Below are 17,886 nucleotides of genomic sequence, written 5' to 3'. Positions count from 1 at the left end.
TAACGGTTATGATATAGTTGCGATTACGGAGACATGGCTGCAGGGTGACCAAGGTTGGGAACTGAACATCCAGGGGTATTCAATATTTAGGAAGGACAGGCAAAATGGGAAAGGAGGTGGGGTGGTGTTGTTAGTAAAGGAGGAAATCAATGCAATAGTGAGGAAGGATATTGGCTCAGAAAATCACAATGTGGAATCTGTATGGGTGGAGCTAAGAAACACCAAGGGGCAGAAAACGTTAGTGAGGGTTGTCTATAGGCCCCCAAACAGTAGTGGAGATGTAGTGGAGGGCATTAAACAGGAAATTAGAGACGCATGCAAGAAGGGTACAGCTATAATCATGGGTGACTTTAATATACATATAGATTGGTCAAATCAAATTAGCAATAATACTGTGGGGGAGGAATTCCTGGAGTGTGTACGTGATGGTTTTCTAGACCAATACGTTGAGGAACCAACGAGAGAACATGCGATCCTAGACTGGGTATTGTGCAATGAGAAAGGAATGATTAACAATCTTGTTGTGCAGGGTCCCTTAGGGAAGAGCGACCATAACATGATAGAATTCCTCATTAAGATGGAGAGTGAAGTAGTTGAATCCGAAACTAGGGTCCTGAATCTAAATAAAGGAAATTATGAAAGTATGGGGTGCGAGTTTGCTATGATAGACTGGGGAACTTTACTTAAAGGGATGATGGTGGATGGGCAATGGCTAATATTTAAAGAACGTGTGCAGGAATTACAACAATTATTCATTCCTGTCTGGCGCAAAAATAAAACAGGAAAGGTGGCTCAACCGCGGCTTACAAAAGAAATTAGGGATAGTATTAGATCCAAAGAGGAGACATATAAAATTGCCAGAAAAAGCGGCAAGCCTGAGTATTGGGAGCAGTTCAGAATTCAGCAAAGGAGGACAAAGAGATTGATTAAGAGGGGAAAAATAGATCATGAGAGTAAACTAGCAGGGAACATAAAAACTGACTGTAAAAGCTTCTATAAATATGTCAAGAGAAAAAGATTAGTGAAGACAAATGTAGGTCCCTTACAGTCAGAAATGGGAGAAATTATAATGGGGATCAAATCAATGGCAGAACAATTAAACACATACTTTGCTTCTGTCTTCACAGAGGAGGACACAAATAACCTGTCAGAAATGTTAGGGAACCAAGGATCTAGTGAGAGGGAGGAACTGAAAGAAACCAGTATTAGTAAAAAAAATAGTGCTCGGGAAATTAATGGGGCTAAAGGCTGACAAATCCCCAGGGTCTGATAATTTACATCCCAGAGTACTAAAGGAAGTGGCCCTGGAAATAGTGGATGCGTTGGTGATCATCTTCCAAAATTCTATAGACCCTGGAACAGTTCCTACAGATTGGAGGGTGGCAAATGTAACCCCATTATTTCAGAAAGGAGGGAGAGAAAAAGCAGGGAATTACAAACCAGTTAGTCTAACATCAGTTGTGGGGAAATTGCTAGAGTCCATTATAAAAGATGTGATAACAGAACTCTTGGAAGGCATTAACCGGATTGGACAAAGTCAGCATGGGTTTATGAAAGGGAAATCATGCTTAACAAATCTACTGGAGTTTTCTGAGGATGTAACTAGTAGAATAGATAGGGGAGAACCAGTGGATGTGGTGTATTTGGATTTTCAGAAGGCTTTTGATAAGGTCCCACACAAGAGGTTAGTGTGCAAAATTAAAGCACATGGGATTGGGGGGAATATATTGGCGTGGATTGAGAATTGGTTGACAGACAGGAAACAGAGAGTAGGAATAAACAGGTCTTTTTCCGGGTGGCAGGCAGTGACTAGTGGGGTACCGCAGGGATCAGTGCTTGGGCCCCAGCTAGTCACAATATATATCAATGATTTGGATGAGGGAACTAAATGTAACATTTCCAAATTTGCAGACGACACAAAGCTGGGGTGGAATGTGAGCTGTGAGGAGGATGCAAAGAGGCTCCAATGTGATTTTGACAAGTTGGGTGGGTGGGCAAGAACATGGCAGATGCAGTATAATGTGGATAAATGTGAGGTTATCCACTGTGGTTGTAAAAACAGAAAGGCAGATTATTATCTGAATGGTGATACATTGGGAAAAGGGGAGGTACAACGAGACCTGGGTGTCCTTGTACACCAGCCGCTGAAAGCGAGCATTCAGGTGCAGCAAGCAGTTAGGAAGGCGAATGGTATGTTGGCCTTCATTGCAAGAGGATTTGAGTGCAGGAGCAGGGATGTCTTACTGCAGTTATACAGAGCCTTGGTGAGACCACATCTGGAGTATTGTGTGCAGTTTTGGTCTACTTATCTGAGGAAGGATGTCCTTGCCATGGCGGGAGTGCAACAAAGGTTTGCCAGACTGATTCCTGGGATGGCAGGATTGATGTATGAGGAGAGATTGGGTCGACTCGGCCTATATTCACTCGAGTTTAGAAGAATGAGAGGTGATCTCTTCGAAACATATAAAATTCTAACAGGACTAGACAGACTAGATGCAGGGAAGATGTTCCCGATGGCTGGGGAGTCCAGAACCAGGGGTCAAAGTCTCAGGATACGGGGTATGCCATTTAGAACCGAGATGAGGAGAAATTTCTTCACTCAGACGGTGGTGAACCTGTGGAATTCTCTACCACAGAAGGCAGTGGAGGCCAAGTCATTCGATGTATTCAAGAGGGAGATAGATATATTTCTTAATGCCAAAGGGATCAAGGGATATGGGGAAAAAGCGGGAACAGGGTACTGTGTTGGACGATCAGCCATGATCATTTTGAATGGCGGAGCATGCCTGAAGGGCCGAATGGCCTACTCTTGCTCCTATTTTCGATGTTTCTGTGTTTCAAGGATTCCAGTCCCTCTCGTACTTCCTCTCTCGTTATGTTTACCTTATCCAATATTTCACACCTCTCCTCTTTAACTACTATGTCCAGATCATCCCTTTCCTTTGTGAATACGGAGACAAAATATTCATTTAAAACCCTGCCCACATCCTTTGCTTCTACATACAAGTTACCCTTATTTTTTTTTATTTTTTTTTATTCGTTCACGGGATGTGGGCGTCGCTAGCAAGGCCGGCATTTATTGCCCATCCCTAATTGCCCTTGAGAAGGTGGTGGTGAGCCGCCTTCTTGAACCGCTGCAGTCCGTGTGGTGACGGTTCTCCCACAGTGCTGTTAGGAAGGGAGTTCCAGGATTTTGACCCAGCGACAATGAAGGAACGGCGATATATTTCCAAGTCGGGATGGTGTGTGACTTGGAGGGGAACGTGCAGGTGGTGTTGTTCCCATGCGCCTGCTGCCCTTGTCCTTCTAGGTGGTAGAGGTCGCGGGTTTGGGAGGTGCTGTCGAAGAAGCCTTGGCGAGTTGCTGCAGTGCATCCTGTGGATGGTACACACTGCAGCCACAGTGCGCCGGTGGTGAAGGGAGTGAATGTTTAGGGTGGTGGATGGGGTGCCAATCAAGCGGGCTGCTTTATCTTGGATGGTGTCGAGCTTCTTGAGTGTTGTTGGAGCTGCACTCATCCAGGCAAGTGGAGAGTATTCCATCACACTCCTGACTTGTGCCTTGTAGATGGTGGAAAGGCTTTGGGGAGTCAGGAGGTGAGTCACTCGCCGCAGAATACCCAGCCTCTGACCTGCTCTCGTAGCCACAGTATTTATATGGCTGGTCCAGTTAAGTTTCTGGTCAATGGTGACCCCCAGGATGTTGATGGTGGGGGATTCGGCGATGGTAATGCCGTTGAATGTCAAGGGGAGGTGGTTAGACTCTCTCTTGTTGGAGATGGTCATTGCCTGGCACTTATCTGGCGCGAATGTTACTTGCCACTTATGAGCCCAAGCCTGGATGTTGTCCAGGTCTTGCTGCATGCGGGCTCGGACTGCTTCATTATCTGAGGGGTTGCGAATGGAACTGAACACTGTGCAGTCATCAGCGAACATCCCCATTTCTGACCTTATTATGGAGGGAAGGTCATTGATGAAGCAGCTGAAGATGGTTGGGCCTAGGACACTGCCCTGAGGAACTCCTGCAGCAATGCCCTGGGGCTGAGATGATTGGCCTCCAACAACCACTACCATCTTCCTTTGTGCTAGGTATGACTCCAGCCACTGGAGAGTTTTCCCCCTGATTCCCATTGACTTCAATTTTACTAGGGCTCCTTGGTGCCACACTCGGTCAAATGCTGCCTTGATGTCAAGGGCAGTCACTCTCACCTCACCTCTGGAATTCAGCTCTTTTGTCCATGTTTGGACCAAGGCTGTAATGAGGTCTGGAGCCGAGTGGTCCTGGCGGAACCCAAACTGAGCATCGGTGAGCAGGTTATTGGTGAGTAAGTGCCGCTTGATAGCACTGTCGACGACACCTTCCATCACTTTGCTGATGATTGAGAGTGGACTGATGGGGCGGTAATTGGCCGGATTGGATTTGTCCTGCTTTTTGTGGACAGGACATACCTGGGCAATTTTCCACATTGTCGGGTGGATGCCAGTGTTGTAGCTGTACTTATCATCCTTGATAGGTTCCAACTTTTTCTTAGCTATCCTCTTGTTCTTAATGTACTGATAAAATATCTTTGGGTTTTCTTTCATCTTACTGGCTCATATTTTTCCATGTCCTCTCTTTGCTTTCGTTATTTCCTTTTTTATGTCATCCCTTTTCTTTTCTATACTCCTCTGAGCTTTCTGCAGTATTTACTTTTCTGTGACAGTCATAAGCTTTCTCTTTCTGCTTTTTCTTGCCCCGTATACTTCTCAGGGGCTCTAAATTTGGCAGTGCCACCCTTTTTCTTTGAGGGGACGTGTCTGCATTGTACCTGTAGAATTTCACTTTTTAGTACCTCCCACTCGCTTGCCACTGATTTCTCCTCAAGTAGTTGTGTCCAGTCCACTTCTGCCAAATCACTTCTTAGTTCTGTAAAATTTGCCTTCCCCCAATTTAAAACATCTACTCCTGATTTAACTCTGTCCTTTTCCATAATAATGCTAAAACTAACTGAATTGTGGTCACTATCCCCAATATGGTCACCCACTGTCACTTCACCCACTTGCCCATTTTCATTTCCCAGGACATTGAACATTGAATGCAGGAGTTGGGATGTCTTGTTGAAGTTGTACAGGGCATTGGTGAGGCCACACTTGGAGTACTGTGTACAGTTCTGGTCACCCTATTATAGAAAGGATATTATTAAACTAGAAAGAGTGCAGAAAAGATTTACTAGGATGCTACCGGGACTTGATGGTTTGACTTACAGGGAGAGGTTAGACAGACTGGGACTTTTTTCCCTGGAGAGTAGGAGGTTAAGGGGTGATCTTATAGAAGTCTATAAAATAATGAGGGGCATAGATAAGGTCGATAGTCAAAATCTTTTCCCAAAGGTAGGGGAGTCTATAACGAGGGGGCACAGATTTAAGGTGAGAGGGGAGAGATACAAAAGGATCCAGAGGGGCAATTTTTTCACTCAAAGGGTGGTGAGTGTCTGGAACGAGCTGCCAGAGGCAGTAGTAGAGGCGGGTACAATTTTGTCTTTTAAAAAGCATTTGGACAGTTACATGGGGAAGATGGGTATCGAGGGATATGGGCCAAGTGCAGGCAATTGGGACTAGCTTAGTGGTATAAACTGGGCGACATGGACATGTTGGGCCGAAGGGCCTGTTTCCATGTTGTAACTTCTACGACTAAATCTGGAATTGCATCCCCGCTTGTTGGGCTTGTCACGTACTGGACACCGATCAAGAATTTTGCGCTCTCTGTGCCCCTCACACTGTTTGAATCCCAGTTGATGTTAGGGTAGTTGAAGTCCCTTACTATTATTGACCTCTTATTTTTGCACTCAGAAATTTGCCTACATATTTGTTCTTCTATCTTCCTTTCGCTATTCGGGGGTCTATAGTACACTCCTCGTAGTGTGACTGCCCCTTTTTTATTTCTTAGCTCAACCCATATGGCCTCGATTGATGATCCATTCAGCATATGTAACAACTGTAATTGATTCTTTAACCAATAATGCTCCCCCCTCTCCTTTTTTATCACCCACTCTATCCTGCCTGAAAACTCTATATCCAGGGATATTGAGCTGCCAATTATCCCCCTCTTTAACCCAGGTTTCCATTATAGCAATGATATCATGCTGCCATGTGTCTATCTGTGCCCTTAGCTCATCTGCTTTGTTTGTAATACTCCTTGCATTGAAGTATATACCCTTTAACCCCGTCAAATTCCTGTGCTATTTTACCTTTGCTTCTTTTGCCTTTCTAAGTCGCTAACTGCGTCACTAACTGCTTTTCTACTTCCCGTTTCCTGGTCTGAATTTGTCCTATCTGTACCTGTCCTTTGGTTCCCATCCCCCTGCCATACTAGTTTAAACCCTCCCCAACAGAACTAGCAAATGCCCCCGCGAGGATATTGGTCCCGGTTCTGCTTGGGTGCAACCCGTCCAGCTTGTACAGATCCAGCCTTTCCCAGAATGGCGGGAAATGGGGCTCCTGCTCAATGCCTCAGGAATTTAAACCCCTCCCTCCTACACCATCTCTCAAGCCACGCATTCATCTGGTCAATTCTCCTATTTCTGCTCTCACTAGCACGTGGCACTGGGAGTAATCCTGAGATTACTACTTTCGAGGTCCTGCTTTTTAATTTATTTCCTAACTCCCGATATTCTGCTTGCAGGACCTCATCCCTCTTTTTACCGATGTCATTGGTACCGATATGGACCACGACCTCTGGCTGTTCACCCTCCCCCTTCAGAATGTCCTGCAGCCGCTCCGTGACATCCTTGACCCTAGCACCAGGGAGGCAGCATACCATCCTGGAGTCACGTCTGCAGCCGCAGAAACGCCTATCTGTTCCCCTTATGATGGAATCCCCTATCACTATTGCTCTCCCATTCTTTTTCATCCCCTCCTGTGCAGCTGAGTCAATCGTGGTGCCACTGTCTTGGCTCTTGCTGCATTCCCCTGATAAGCCATCTCCCCCAACAATATCCAAAGCGGAATTCTGTTTAAGAGGGAGATGGCCCCAGGGGACTCCTGATCTACCTGCCTCGTCCTTTTACCCTGCCTGGCGGTCACCCATTTCCTTTCTGCCTGCGTAATCTTTACCTGCGGTGTGACCACCTCACTGAATGTGTTATCCATGATAATGTCAGCATCACGGATGCTCCACAGTGAATCCACCCGCAGCTCCAGCTCTGAAATACGGTTGGCCAGTCGCTGCAGCTGGACGCACTTCCTGCACAAATGGTCATCAGGGACACCTGTAGTGTCCATGACTTCCCACATAGTGCAGGAGGAGCATATCATGGGTGTGAGCTGTGCTGCCATAACTTGCCTTAGATTAAGCTCGTTAGTTAGTCCCTTTAAGGAGTTTACTCCTTTAAATTACTCTTAATTTAGAGAATGTTAACTACATGAGGGATCTTGATTATAGCTACTTGCTATAAGACCTGCAGACCTTCCCTTTCTTTTTACTTTACTTACTGCACTGTAGAATTGTAGAAATACTCACCTGAACCTACTTACCAGCTGCCTCCCCTGCGCCGTGTCACTTTTTCACTGGTGATGCCACCTTTGGAATTCGGTCGCTGGTCTCAGTGAGGGTCTCAGTGTTGGCCTCTTCGCTGCCTCGCCGCTTTTAAACTTTCTGCCACCTTTAAGACAAAACTTGATTGGTTGCAAGTTTGTGCTGGACAGTTGTTGAATAATGTAATGGAAAATTGCCTATATTTATTAAGTTCACATTAACAGGTTATGTTTCTCTTCCCAGACGATCAAGTCAGCTGATATTGCTACTGTGCGTAAATTAGCCAAACCACCTCACCTGATTATGAGGATTCTCGACTGTGTTCTGGTTCTCTTCCAAAAGAGAATGGATACAGTCACCATGGACCCTGAGAGACCCTGTCTCAAGCCATCCTGGGGGGAATCTTTGAAGGTGACTCCATTTATTTTAATATTGTGATCTTTTGCCTGGTAAAAAGTAAGTACTGAATGGTAAGAGATGACTCCTGACAGTTATTTCATTCAGAACAATGTAATATTTTGAAGTGTGCGGTGTCAAGGCATCATCCTGCTAAAAAGAAATTGCAAGTCTCGTTCTCACCTTTGCTGTCCGATAAGATCAATTAACTTGAAGATGATGCTTCCAGCATTCATATTTTCTGCCACCAAGTCTGCTGCAGTGTCTGCCTGGTACCTTCTACCATTTATGGGGTAAAGTACCTGTCTTCAGGCCCTCAGCTCTTCCATCAGGACCTCCACCACTGCATCACTAAATTGGGAGCCCTTGCAGGAGACATGTTCAACCCAGAGTTGAAAAGTTGTGCCAAAAATTACTTCCAGGTTAAAAGATACCTCACTTTAAGAGATGTAAACTCGCTTTTAATCAGCATTGGACCCGCCCTCCAAAGCAGGGAGCTGCCAATTAACGTTGCAAATTCGTGGGCAGCTTGCTTATGTAATTTAACTGAGGCCCGACCATCAAAACGGTTCGAGCCACATGCTGGTGACATCAGCCGGGCATCCCAATCGCTCGATCCATTGTCCACACCTGAAAATCTGCCCCCTTGTCTTCACATGTCATGGGTCTATATTCAGAGCTGTTTTGAAGCTGTCAGCTTGTTCTAGGTTGTCTGCAACTATTGATCTCTATAGTTTTACACATTAGGAGGGGTTTGATAGAATAAATAGGGAGAAACTTTCCACTGGCAGAAGGGTCCGTAACCACAGGTCACAGATTTAAAATAATTGGCAAAAAAGCCAGAGGGGAAATGAGGAGAATTTTTTTCACGCAGCTACCTGTTATGATCTGGAATGCACTGACTGAAGGGGTGTTGGAAGCAGATTTTGAAGTAACTTTCAAAAGGGAATTGGATAAATACTTGAAAAGGAGAAATTTGCAGGGCTAAGGGGAAAGAGCAGGGAATGAGATTAATTGGATAGTTCTTCAAAGAGCCAGTACAGACACAATGGGCTGAATGGCCTCCTTCTATGCTGTATGATTCTATGATTCTATGACATGTTGGATATCGTAGAGAGTCAAAATGAATGTCAAGAACTGCAGTCATGCCATTACTCTGTACCCGTGTCCGTGTAATGATGCTTCAATATAGACATTTAAAACACAAAAGTTCATTCATGTGAAGATCAGAAGCAATAACAACAACTCGCATTTATATAACTTAGAAAAGTGTCCCAAGCAGCTTTACAAAGGTATAAAGAAAAAATGGACACTCAGCCAAAGAAAGAGGTGACCAAAAGCTTAGTCAAAGAGGTGAACTTAATGGAGGAAAGCGAGGCGGAGTGGCTGAGGGGTTTAAGGAGGACATTTCAGTGGGAAGCCTAAGCACTGAAGACAACAACTTACATTTATATAGCCCCTTTAAGACATCCCAAGGCACTTCACAGGAGTGTAATCAGACAAACAAATTGACACCAAGCCAAAGAAGGAGTCATTAGGGCAGGTGACCAAAAGCTTGGTCAAAGAGGTAGGTTTTACGGAGTGTCTTAAAGGAGGAGAGAGAGATAGAGAGGCTTAGGGAGGGAATTCCAGTGCTTAGGGCCTAGACAGCTGAAGGCACAGCCGCCAGTGGTGGGGCGAAGGAAGTTAGGGATGGACATGAGACCAGAATTGGAGGGATGCAGAGTTCATGAAGGGTTGTAGGGCTGGAACAGGTTTTAGAGATAGGGAGGGGCAAGGCCAAGATGAGATTTGAACATGAGGATGAGAATTTTAAAATCAAGGCGTTGGTGGACCGGGTGCCAATGTGCGTCAGCGAGCACAGGGGTGATGGGCAAATGGGACTTAATGCGAGTTAGGATACGGGCAGCAGAGTTTTGGATGAGCTCAAGTTTATGGAGGGCTGAAGATGGGAGGCCGGCCAGGAGAGTATTGGAATAGTCGAGTCTGGAAGTAACAAAGCCATGGATGAGGATTTCAGCAGCAGATGGGCTGAGGTAGGGGCAGAGACAGGCGATATTATGGAGGTGGAAGTAGGCAGTCTTGGTGGTTGAGAGGATATGGGGTCAGAATCTCAGCTCGGGGTCAAATAGGATTCCAAGGTTGCGAATAGTCTGGTTCAGCCTGAGACAGTGACCAGGAAGGGGAATGGAATCGATGACCAGGGAACAGAGTTTGTGGCAGGGGCTGAAGACAATGGCTTTGGTCTTCCAATGTTAACTGCAGGAAATTTCTGCTCATTCAGCACTGGATGTCGGACAGCAGCCTGATACCAGAGAGCTGCAGTGGCGGGAAAGTTTACCATGGTCACAGTCTTACAGGATGTCATTTGTGACATCCTGTGAGACTGGGCTGTTTCAGGACTTTGTCAATGCCGGAAACCTGATTAGAGAGGTTCAAGTGTGGAGTTGCGGGAAAGATGGGCACAGATTTGGGAAGCGACAACATGTTCAAGAGCTTTGGAGAGGAAAGGGAGGTTGAAGATGGGTCAGTAGTTTGCAAGGACAGAGGGGTCAAGGGTGGATTTTTGAGGAGGGGGTGATGAAGGCAGATTTGAAAGGGAGCAGGACAGTACCAGAGGAGAGGGAACCGTTGTATCAGCTAACTTGGGTCCAGGAAGGGAAGTTGGATGGTCAGCAGTTTGGTGGGAATAGGGTCGAGGGAGCAGGAGATGGCTCTCACGGACAAGATGAGCTTGGAGAGGAAATGAGGGGGGATAGAAGAGAAACTAGAGAAAGATATGAGTTCAGAGCTAGGGCAGGGGGGGAACCATAGGGGAAGATTGGCTTGTTGGGCCAGCTACCAATGTTGGGGTAGAGGAAGGAGGTGTGCGCGTGAGGCCTCAGTCCAGTGGGGGAGCTGTGGCGCTGGAAAAGGTTACATGAATAGGAAAGGGCAATACCATGAAGGGATTTAAACACAAGGATGAGAATTTCTTAATTTGAGGCTTTAAGGAACCAGAAGCTAATGTCGGTCAGTGAAGGTAGGGTGACGGGCAAGTGCAATTTGATACAGGAAGCAGTGCTTTGGAGGAACTTTCAGTCTTGGTTTAATGTTAGCACTCGTGCCTCTGCATCAGAAGGTTGTTGGTTCAAACCCCACTCCAGAGACTTGAGCACAGAATCCAAGCAGATAACTTCATTGCATTACGGAGGGAGAGCCGCACTGTCAGAGATGCCATTTTTTGGATGAGACATTAAACTGAAGCCCTATCAGCCCCCTCAGGTGAACATAAAAGATCCCATGGCACTATTCAAAGAGGAGCAGTGGAGTTCTCCCGGTGTCCCAGCCAATATTTATCCCTCAACCAACATGTAAAACAGATAATTTGGTCGTTTATTTCATTGCTGTTTGTGGGACCTTGCTATGTGCAAATTGGGTGTTGCATTTCCTACATTACAACAGTGACTACACTTCAAATGTGCTTCTTTGGCTGTAAAGCTCTTTGGAAAATCCTGAGGTTGTGAAATGCAAGTTTGCATGTCTGTATCAAGACTGTGATGGGGCCTAATGCTGACTGGCTATTGTGGAACCTGAACTGAGCATCAGTGAGCAGGCTATTGGTGAGTAGGTGTTGCTTGATGACACGATTAATAACACCTTCCATCGCTTTGCTGATTCGTGAAGAAACTTTGCCTGTCTCAAAGGGATATTTTTTATATCGTGGATAGATATCCATTATTTTGCACTAAAACATTTCATAAGTTTGACCCAGTTCTTAATATAGTACCAGATGTGTAAGTTAGCAATTTCAAACACTACCACCAATACAGCAGATGCGTGTATTGAAATCCTCTCAGAATTCAAATCATATTTAAAAGTGCAAGCAAGTACCAAACATAATGGGGGTGAGATTGGTCTTCTGCAGTAGTGCGAAATCGGCTCATAGCAAATTGGTGGCCCATTTTAAACAATGCACTTTTCCGTTAACTTCAGTGGAAAAGAGAACTGGATGCAGTGTAAAATGGGCTGCCAATTTGCTATGAGCCCATTTCGTACTACTGGCGCAGACCATTTTCGCCTCCAGTTACTATTGTCTTACATTTTAGCTTGATCATCCATTATGAGAACACTGCTTCTACAAGTATGTAAAAAGGAAGAGATTAGCGAAAGTAAACGAGGGTCCCTTAGAGGCAGAGACAGGAGAAATTATAATGGGGAATAGGAAATGGCAGAGACGTTAAACAAATATTTAATATCTGTCTTCACATTGAAGACACAAAAAGCATACCAGAAATAGTGGGGAACCAAAGGTCCAATGAGAGTGAGAAACTTAAAGTAATTAAGATTAGTAAAAGTAAAAAGGCGGGAGTTGGAGGCCCGAGAGCAGCTGAGGCGCCAGAGCAGAGGAGAGGGAGCGGCCCCTAAAAAGGCTGGAGTCGGACGGAGCCTGTCAGAGAGAGAGGAAAAAAAAGAATTAGCAGTCACTTGGACAAGTGTGGATTGATCAGGGAAAGCCAGCACGGTTGTTTTCTTTGGAACAAAGGAGGCTGAGGGGAGATTTAATTGAGGTGTATAAAATTATGACGGGACTAGATAGAGTGGATAGGGAGGACCTATTTCCCTTAGCAAAGAGGTCAGTGACCAGGGGGCATAGATTTCAAGTAATTGTGGAAGGAGTAGACGGGAGCTGAGGAGAAGTTTTTCACCCAGAGAGTGGTGGGGGTCTGGAACTCACTGCCTGAAAGAGTGGTAGAGGCAGAAATCCTCAACTCATTTGAAAAGTACTTGGATGTGCACTTGAAGTGCCGTAACCTCCAGGGAAAGTGGGATTAAGCTGGATAGCTCTTTTTCGGCTGCCTCGGACACGATGGGCCGAATGGCCTCCTTCTGTGCCGTAACTTTCAATGATTCTATGATTCTATGATTTGTTAAAGGCAAATCGTGTTTAACTAACTTGAAAGAGTTTTTTGATGAGGTAACAGAGAGGGTTGACAAGGGCAATGCTGTTGATGTGGTGTATATGGACTTTCAAAAGGCATTTGGTAAAGTGCCGCACAATAGGCTTGTCATCAAGATTGCAGCCCATGGAATAAAGGGGGCAGTAGCAGCATGGATACAAAATTGGCTCAGTTACAGGAAGCAGAGAGTAGTGGTGAACGGTTGTTTTTCGGACTGGAGGGAGGTGTACAGTGGTGTTCCCCAGGGGTCGGTACGAAGACCACTGCTTTTCTTGGTATATATTAATGACTTGGACTTGGGAGTATAGGGCACAATTTCCAAATTTGCAGATGACACAAAACTCGGAAGTGTAGTGAACAGTGAGGAAGATAGTGATAGACTTTAAGAGGACATAGACAGGCTGATGGAATGGGCGGACACGTGGCAGATGAAATTAAAGCAGAAAAATGCAAAGTGATACATTTCAGTAGCAAGAACGAGGAGAGGCAATGTAAACTAGAGGGCACAATTCTAAAAGGGGTACAGGAACAGAGAGATCTGGGGGTAAATGTGCACAAATCGTTGAAGGTGGCAGGGCAGGTTGAGAAAGCGGTTAAAAAAGCATACGGGAGCCTGGGCTTTATAAATAGAGGCAGAGTGCATAAAAGTAAGGAAGTCATGACGAACCTTTATAAAACATTGGTTCGACCACAACTGGAGTATTGTGTCCAGTTCTGGGCACTGCACTTTAGGAAAGATGTAAAGGCCTTAGAGAGGGTGCTGAAAAGATTTACTAGAATGATTCCAGGGATGAGGGACTTTAGTTATGTGGATAGACTGGAGAAGCTGGGGCTGTTCTCTTTGGAACAGAGAAGGTTGAAAGGAGATTTGATAGAGGTATTCAAAATCATGAAGGGTCTAGACAGAGCAGAGAGAAACTGTTCCCATTGGTGGAAGGGTCAAGGACCAGAGGACATAGATTTAAGGTGATTGGCAAAAGAACCAAAGGTGACATGAGGAAAAACATTTTTACGCAGCGAGTGGTTAGGATATGGAATGCACGGCCAGGGGGTGGTGGAGGCAGATTCAATTGTGGCTTTAAAAGGGAACTGGATAAGTACTTGAAAGAAAAATATTTGCAGGGCTACGGGTTTAGGGCGGGGGAGTGGGACTAGCTGGATTGTTCTTGCAAAGACGCGGCACGGACTCAATGGGCCAAATGGCCTCTTTTTTTTATTCGTTCATGGGATGTGGGCGTCGCTGGCAAGGACAGCATTTAATGCCCATCCCTAATTGCCCTTGAGAAGGTGGTGGTGAGCCGCCTTCTTGAACCGCTGCAGTCCGTGTGGTGAAGGTTCTCCCACAGTGCTGTTAGGTAGGGAGTTCCAGGATTTTGACCCAGCGACGATGAAAGAACGGCGATATATTTCCAAGTCGGGATGGTCCCATGTGCCCACAGCCCTTGTCCTTCTAGGTGGTAGAAGTCACAGGTTTGGGAGGTGCTGTCGAAGAAGCCTTGGCGAGTTGCTGCAGTGCGTCCTGGAGATGGTACACACTGCAGCCACGATGCGCCGGTGGTGAAGGGAATGAATGTTAAGGGTGGTGGATGGGGTGCCAATCAAACGGGCTGCTTTGTCCTGGATGGTGTCGAGCTTCTTGAGTGTTGTTGGGGCTGCACTCATCCCGGCTGTAACCTTTCTATGATTCAATGATTCTAGTAAAGAAAAAGCACTGGAGAAATTAATAGGACGAAAAGCCGACAAATCCCCTGGACCTGATGGCCTACATCTAGGGTTTTAAAAGATGGCTACAGAGATAGAAACATAGAAAATAGAAGCAAGAGTAGGCCATTCGGCCCTTCCGGCCTGCTCCACCATTCAAAATTATCATGGCTGATCCTAACTCAGTACCCTGTTCCTGCTTTTTCCCCATATCCCTTGATCCCTTTAGCATTAAGAAATATTTCTTCTTGAATACATCTAATGTCTTGGCCTCCCCTGCCTTCTGTGGTAGAGAATTCCACAGGTTCACCACCCTCTGAGTGAAGAAATTTCTCCTCATCTCGGTTCTAAATGGCATACCCCGTATCCTGAGACTGTGACCCCTGATCCTGGACTCCCCAGCCATCGGGAACATCCTCCCTGCATCTAGTCTGTCTAGTCCTGTTAGAATTTTATATGTTTCGAAGAGATCACCTCTCATTCTTCTAAACTCTAGTGAATATAGGCCTAGTCGACCCAACCTCTCCTCATACGTCAGTCCTGCCATCCCAGATTGTGGATGTATTGGTTTTGACCTTCCAGAATTCCCTAGATTCTAGAATGGTCCCTGTGGATTGGAAGGTGGAAAATGTAACCCCGCTGTTCAAGGAAGTGGAGAGAGAGAAAACAGGGAACTATAGGCCAGTTAGCCTGACATCAGTGGTAGGGAAAATGCTAGAATCTATTATTAAGGGCATAGTAACAGGGCACTTAGAAAATCATAATATGATTAGGCAGAGTCAACATGGTTTTATGAAAGGGAAATCGTGTTTGACAAATCTATTAAAATTTTTTGAGGGTGTAACTAGCAGGGTAGATAAGGGGGAAACAGTGGATGAAGTATATTTGGATTTTCAAAAGGCATTCGACAAGGTGCCACTCAAGATGTTGTTACACCAGATTAGGGCTCATGGGATTGGTGGGTAATATATAATAATGGATTGAGGATTGGTTAACGGACAAAAAACAGAGAGTAGGAATAAATGGGTCATTTTCGGGTTGGCGGGTTGTAACTAGTGGGATGCTGCAAGGCAGTGCTTGGGCCTCAGCTGTTTACAATATATATCAATGACTTAGATGACGGGACCGAGTGTAATGTATCCAAGTTTGCTGACGATACAAAGTTAGGTGGGAAAGTAAGGTGTGAGGAGGATGCAAAGAGGCAAAAGGGATATAGACAGGTTAAATGAATGGGCAAAAAGGTGACAGTTGGAGTATAATTTGGGGAAATGTGAAATTATCCACTTTGGTAGGAAGAATAGAAAAGCAGAATATTTTTTAAAAGATGAGAGACTAATAAATGTTGCTTGTCAGAGGAATTTAGGTGTCCTTGTACATGAATCACAGAAAGTTAACAAGCAAGTACAGCAAGCTATTAGGAAAGCAAATGGTATGTTGGAGTATAAGAGTGAGGAGGTCTTGCTGCAATTATATAGGACTCTGGTGAGACCACACTTGGAGTACTGTGTACAGTTTTGGTTTCCTTACCTAAGGAAGGATATACTTACCTTGGAGGAGGTCCAACAAAGGTTCACTCGATTGATTCCTGGGATGAGAGGGCTGTCCTATGAGGAGAGATTGAGTAGAATGGGCCTATAATTTCTGGGGTTTAGAAGAAGGAGAGGTGATCTCATTGAAACGTATAAAATTCTTAGAGGGCTTGACAGGATAGATGCTGAGAGGCTGTTTCCCCTGGCTGGAGAATCTAGAACTAGGGGTCATAGTCTCAGGATAAGCGGTCGGCCATTTAGGACTGAGATGAGGAAAAATCTCTTCACTCAGAGGTTTGTGAATATTTGGAGTTCTCTACCTCAGAGGGCTATGGATGCTCGGTCGTTGAATATACTCAAAACTGAGATCGATGGATGTTTGGACACTAAGGGAATCAAGGGATATGGGGATAGGGAGGGAAAGTGGAGTTGAGGTAGAAAATCAGCCAAGATCTTATTGAATGACGGAGCAGGCTCGAGGGGCCGTATGGCCTACACCTGCTCCTATTTCTTATGTTCTTATGTAAAATGTAAACCTGTGGCCGCTTATGTTACAACTCACTGACTCTTTGCTAATGTGAATGAATCCTAAATTAGATTTCATAATTTCCTTTGAGAAAGGTTAAGAAGCATTTTGCATGTGTCTTGTGTATGTTCTTTGTTTTCGTATGTAAATACAACTTAGGAACATAGGAATTACAAAAAGAGAAAAGACCAAGGTCCATCCACCATCCTGATGCAATGATAATATAGCAATCGATCTCTATCGATGACTTAATCTGAAACATAACAAAGGATTTTTGTCACTCCTTTTCCAGCTATTGAGTGGCACTGGTTTTCTCCAGGCCCTGCAGCAGTTCCCAAAGGACACCATCAATGAGGAAACAGTAGAACTGCTCCAGCCATATTTCGTGATGGATGATTATACATTTGAAAATGCTAAGAAAGTCTGTGGGAATGTTGCTGGCTTGTTGTCCTGGACTCAAGCTATGGCTTCTTTCTTTGCCATCAACAAAGAGGTGCTGCCTCTAAAGGTAATACTGAATCAAAAGAACATTAACATCAATAAAAAACACTTAGAAAACATCACTATATAAAATGATTTCTCCACAAATATCTTTCAGCGTTATAGACTGTGCTGTTTGAAGATTTTCATATTTGGAAAAGTTTAAATGAAAATAGAAATGAAAACTTCTTTGTAATCAAATGCTTCAAAGAATGCCATATTTAATGTGTTCGTTCTGGTTGTGAATTAAAATGACTTACATAGGATAACTTTCCAAGACTGTTCTTCTGGTACATACTTCACTAGTGAAGAGCACAAGTGGAAGAATGGGTCAGAGAATCGGTGCCATAGTGTTGTACCCTATCTCCGACCTGTGCTCCAACCTTACAGCTCTCTGGGGAGAGAGTTCCAGATTTCCACTACCCTTTATGTGAAGAAGTGCTTCCTGACATCACCTCTGAACAGCCTAGCTCTAATTTTAAGGTTATGCCCCCTTGTTCTGGACTCTCCCACCAGAGGAAATAGATTCTCTCTATCTACCCTATCAAATCCTTTAATCATCTTAAATACCTCAATTAGATCACCCTTTAATCTTCTACACTTGAGGAAATACAAGCCTAATCTATTCAACCCGCCCTCGTAATTTATGATTCTAAACCTTTCAGCCCCGGTATCATTCTGGTGAACCTCCAAGTCCAATATATCCTTCCTGAGGTGCAGTGCCTAGAACTGAGCACAGTACTCTAAATGGGGTCTAACCATGTTATATAACTGTAACATAATTTCCACCCCTTTGTATTTC

At 44.8% G+C, this 17,886-nt stretch overlaps 1 protein-coding gene across 1 annotated transcript in view; it reads left to right on the top strand.

The window, feature by feature from the left end:
- Positions 1–17,886, top strand: part of LOC137322209 (dynein axonemal heavy chain 8-like) — a 1,675,662-nt gene that overhangs the window by 1,355,972 nt on the left and 301,804 nt on the right. The window contains exons 76-77 of the mRNA XM_067985325.1: positions 7,756–7,923; positions 16,897–17,112. Coding sequence (XP_067841426.1) covers positions 7,756–7,923; positions 16,897–17,112 — 384 coding nt within the window. The remainder of the gene's footprint in view (positions 1–7,755; positions 7,924–16,896; positions 17,113–17,886) is intronic.

Source organism: Heptranchias perlo, chromosome 5 (assembly GCF_035084215.1).
Source record: "Heptranchias perlo isolate sHepPer1 chromosome 5, sHepPer1.hap1, whole genome shotgun sequence".
In the NCBI taxonomy this organism is placed as follows: domain Eukaryota; kingdom Metazoa; phylum Chordata; class Chondrichthyes; order Hexanchiformes; family Hexanchidae; genus Heptranchias; species Heptranchias perlo.
Note: the sequence above shows the minus strand (reverse complement) of the source record. Positions and strands in the feature narration are given on the sequence as shown.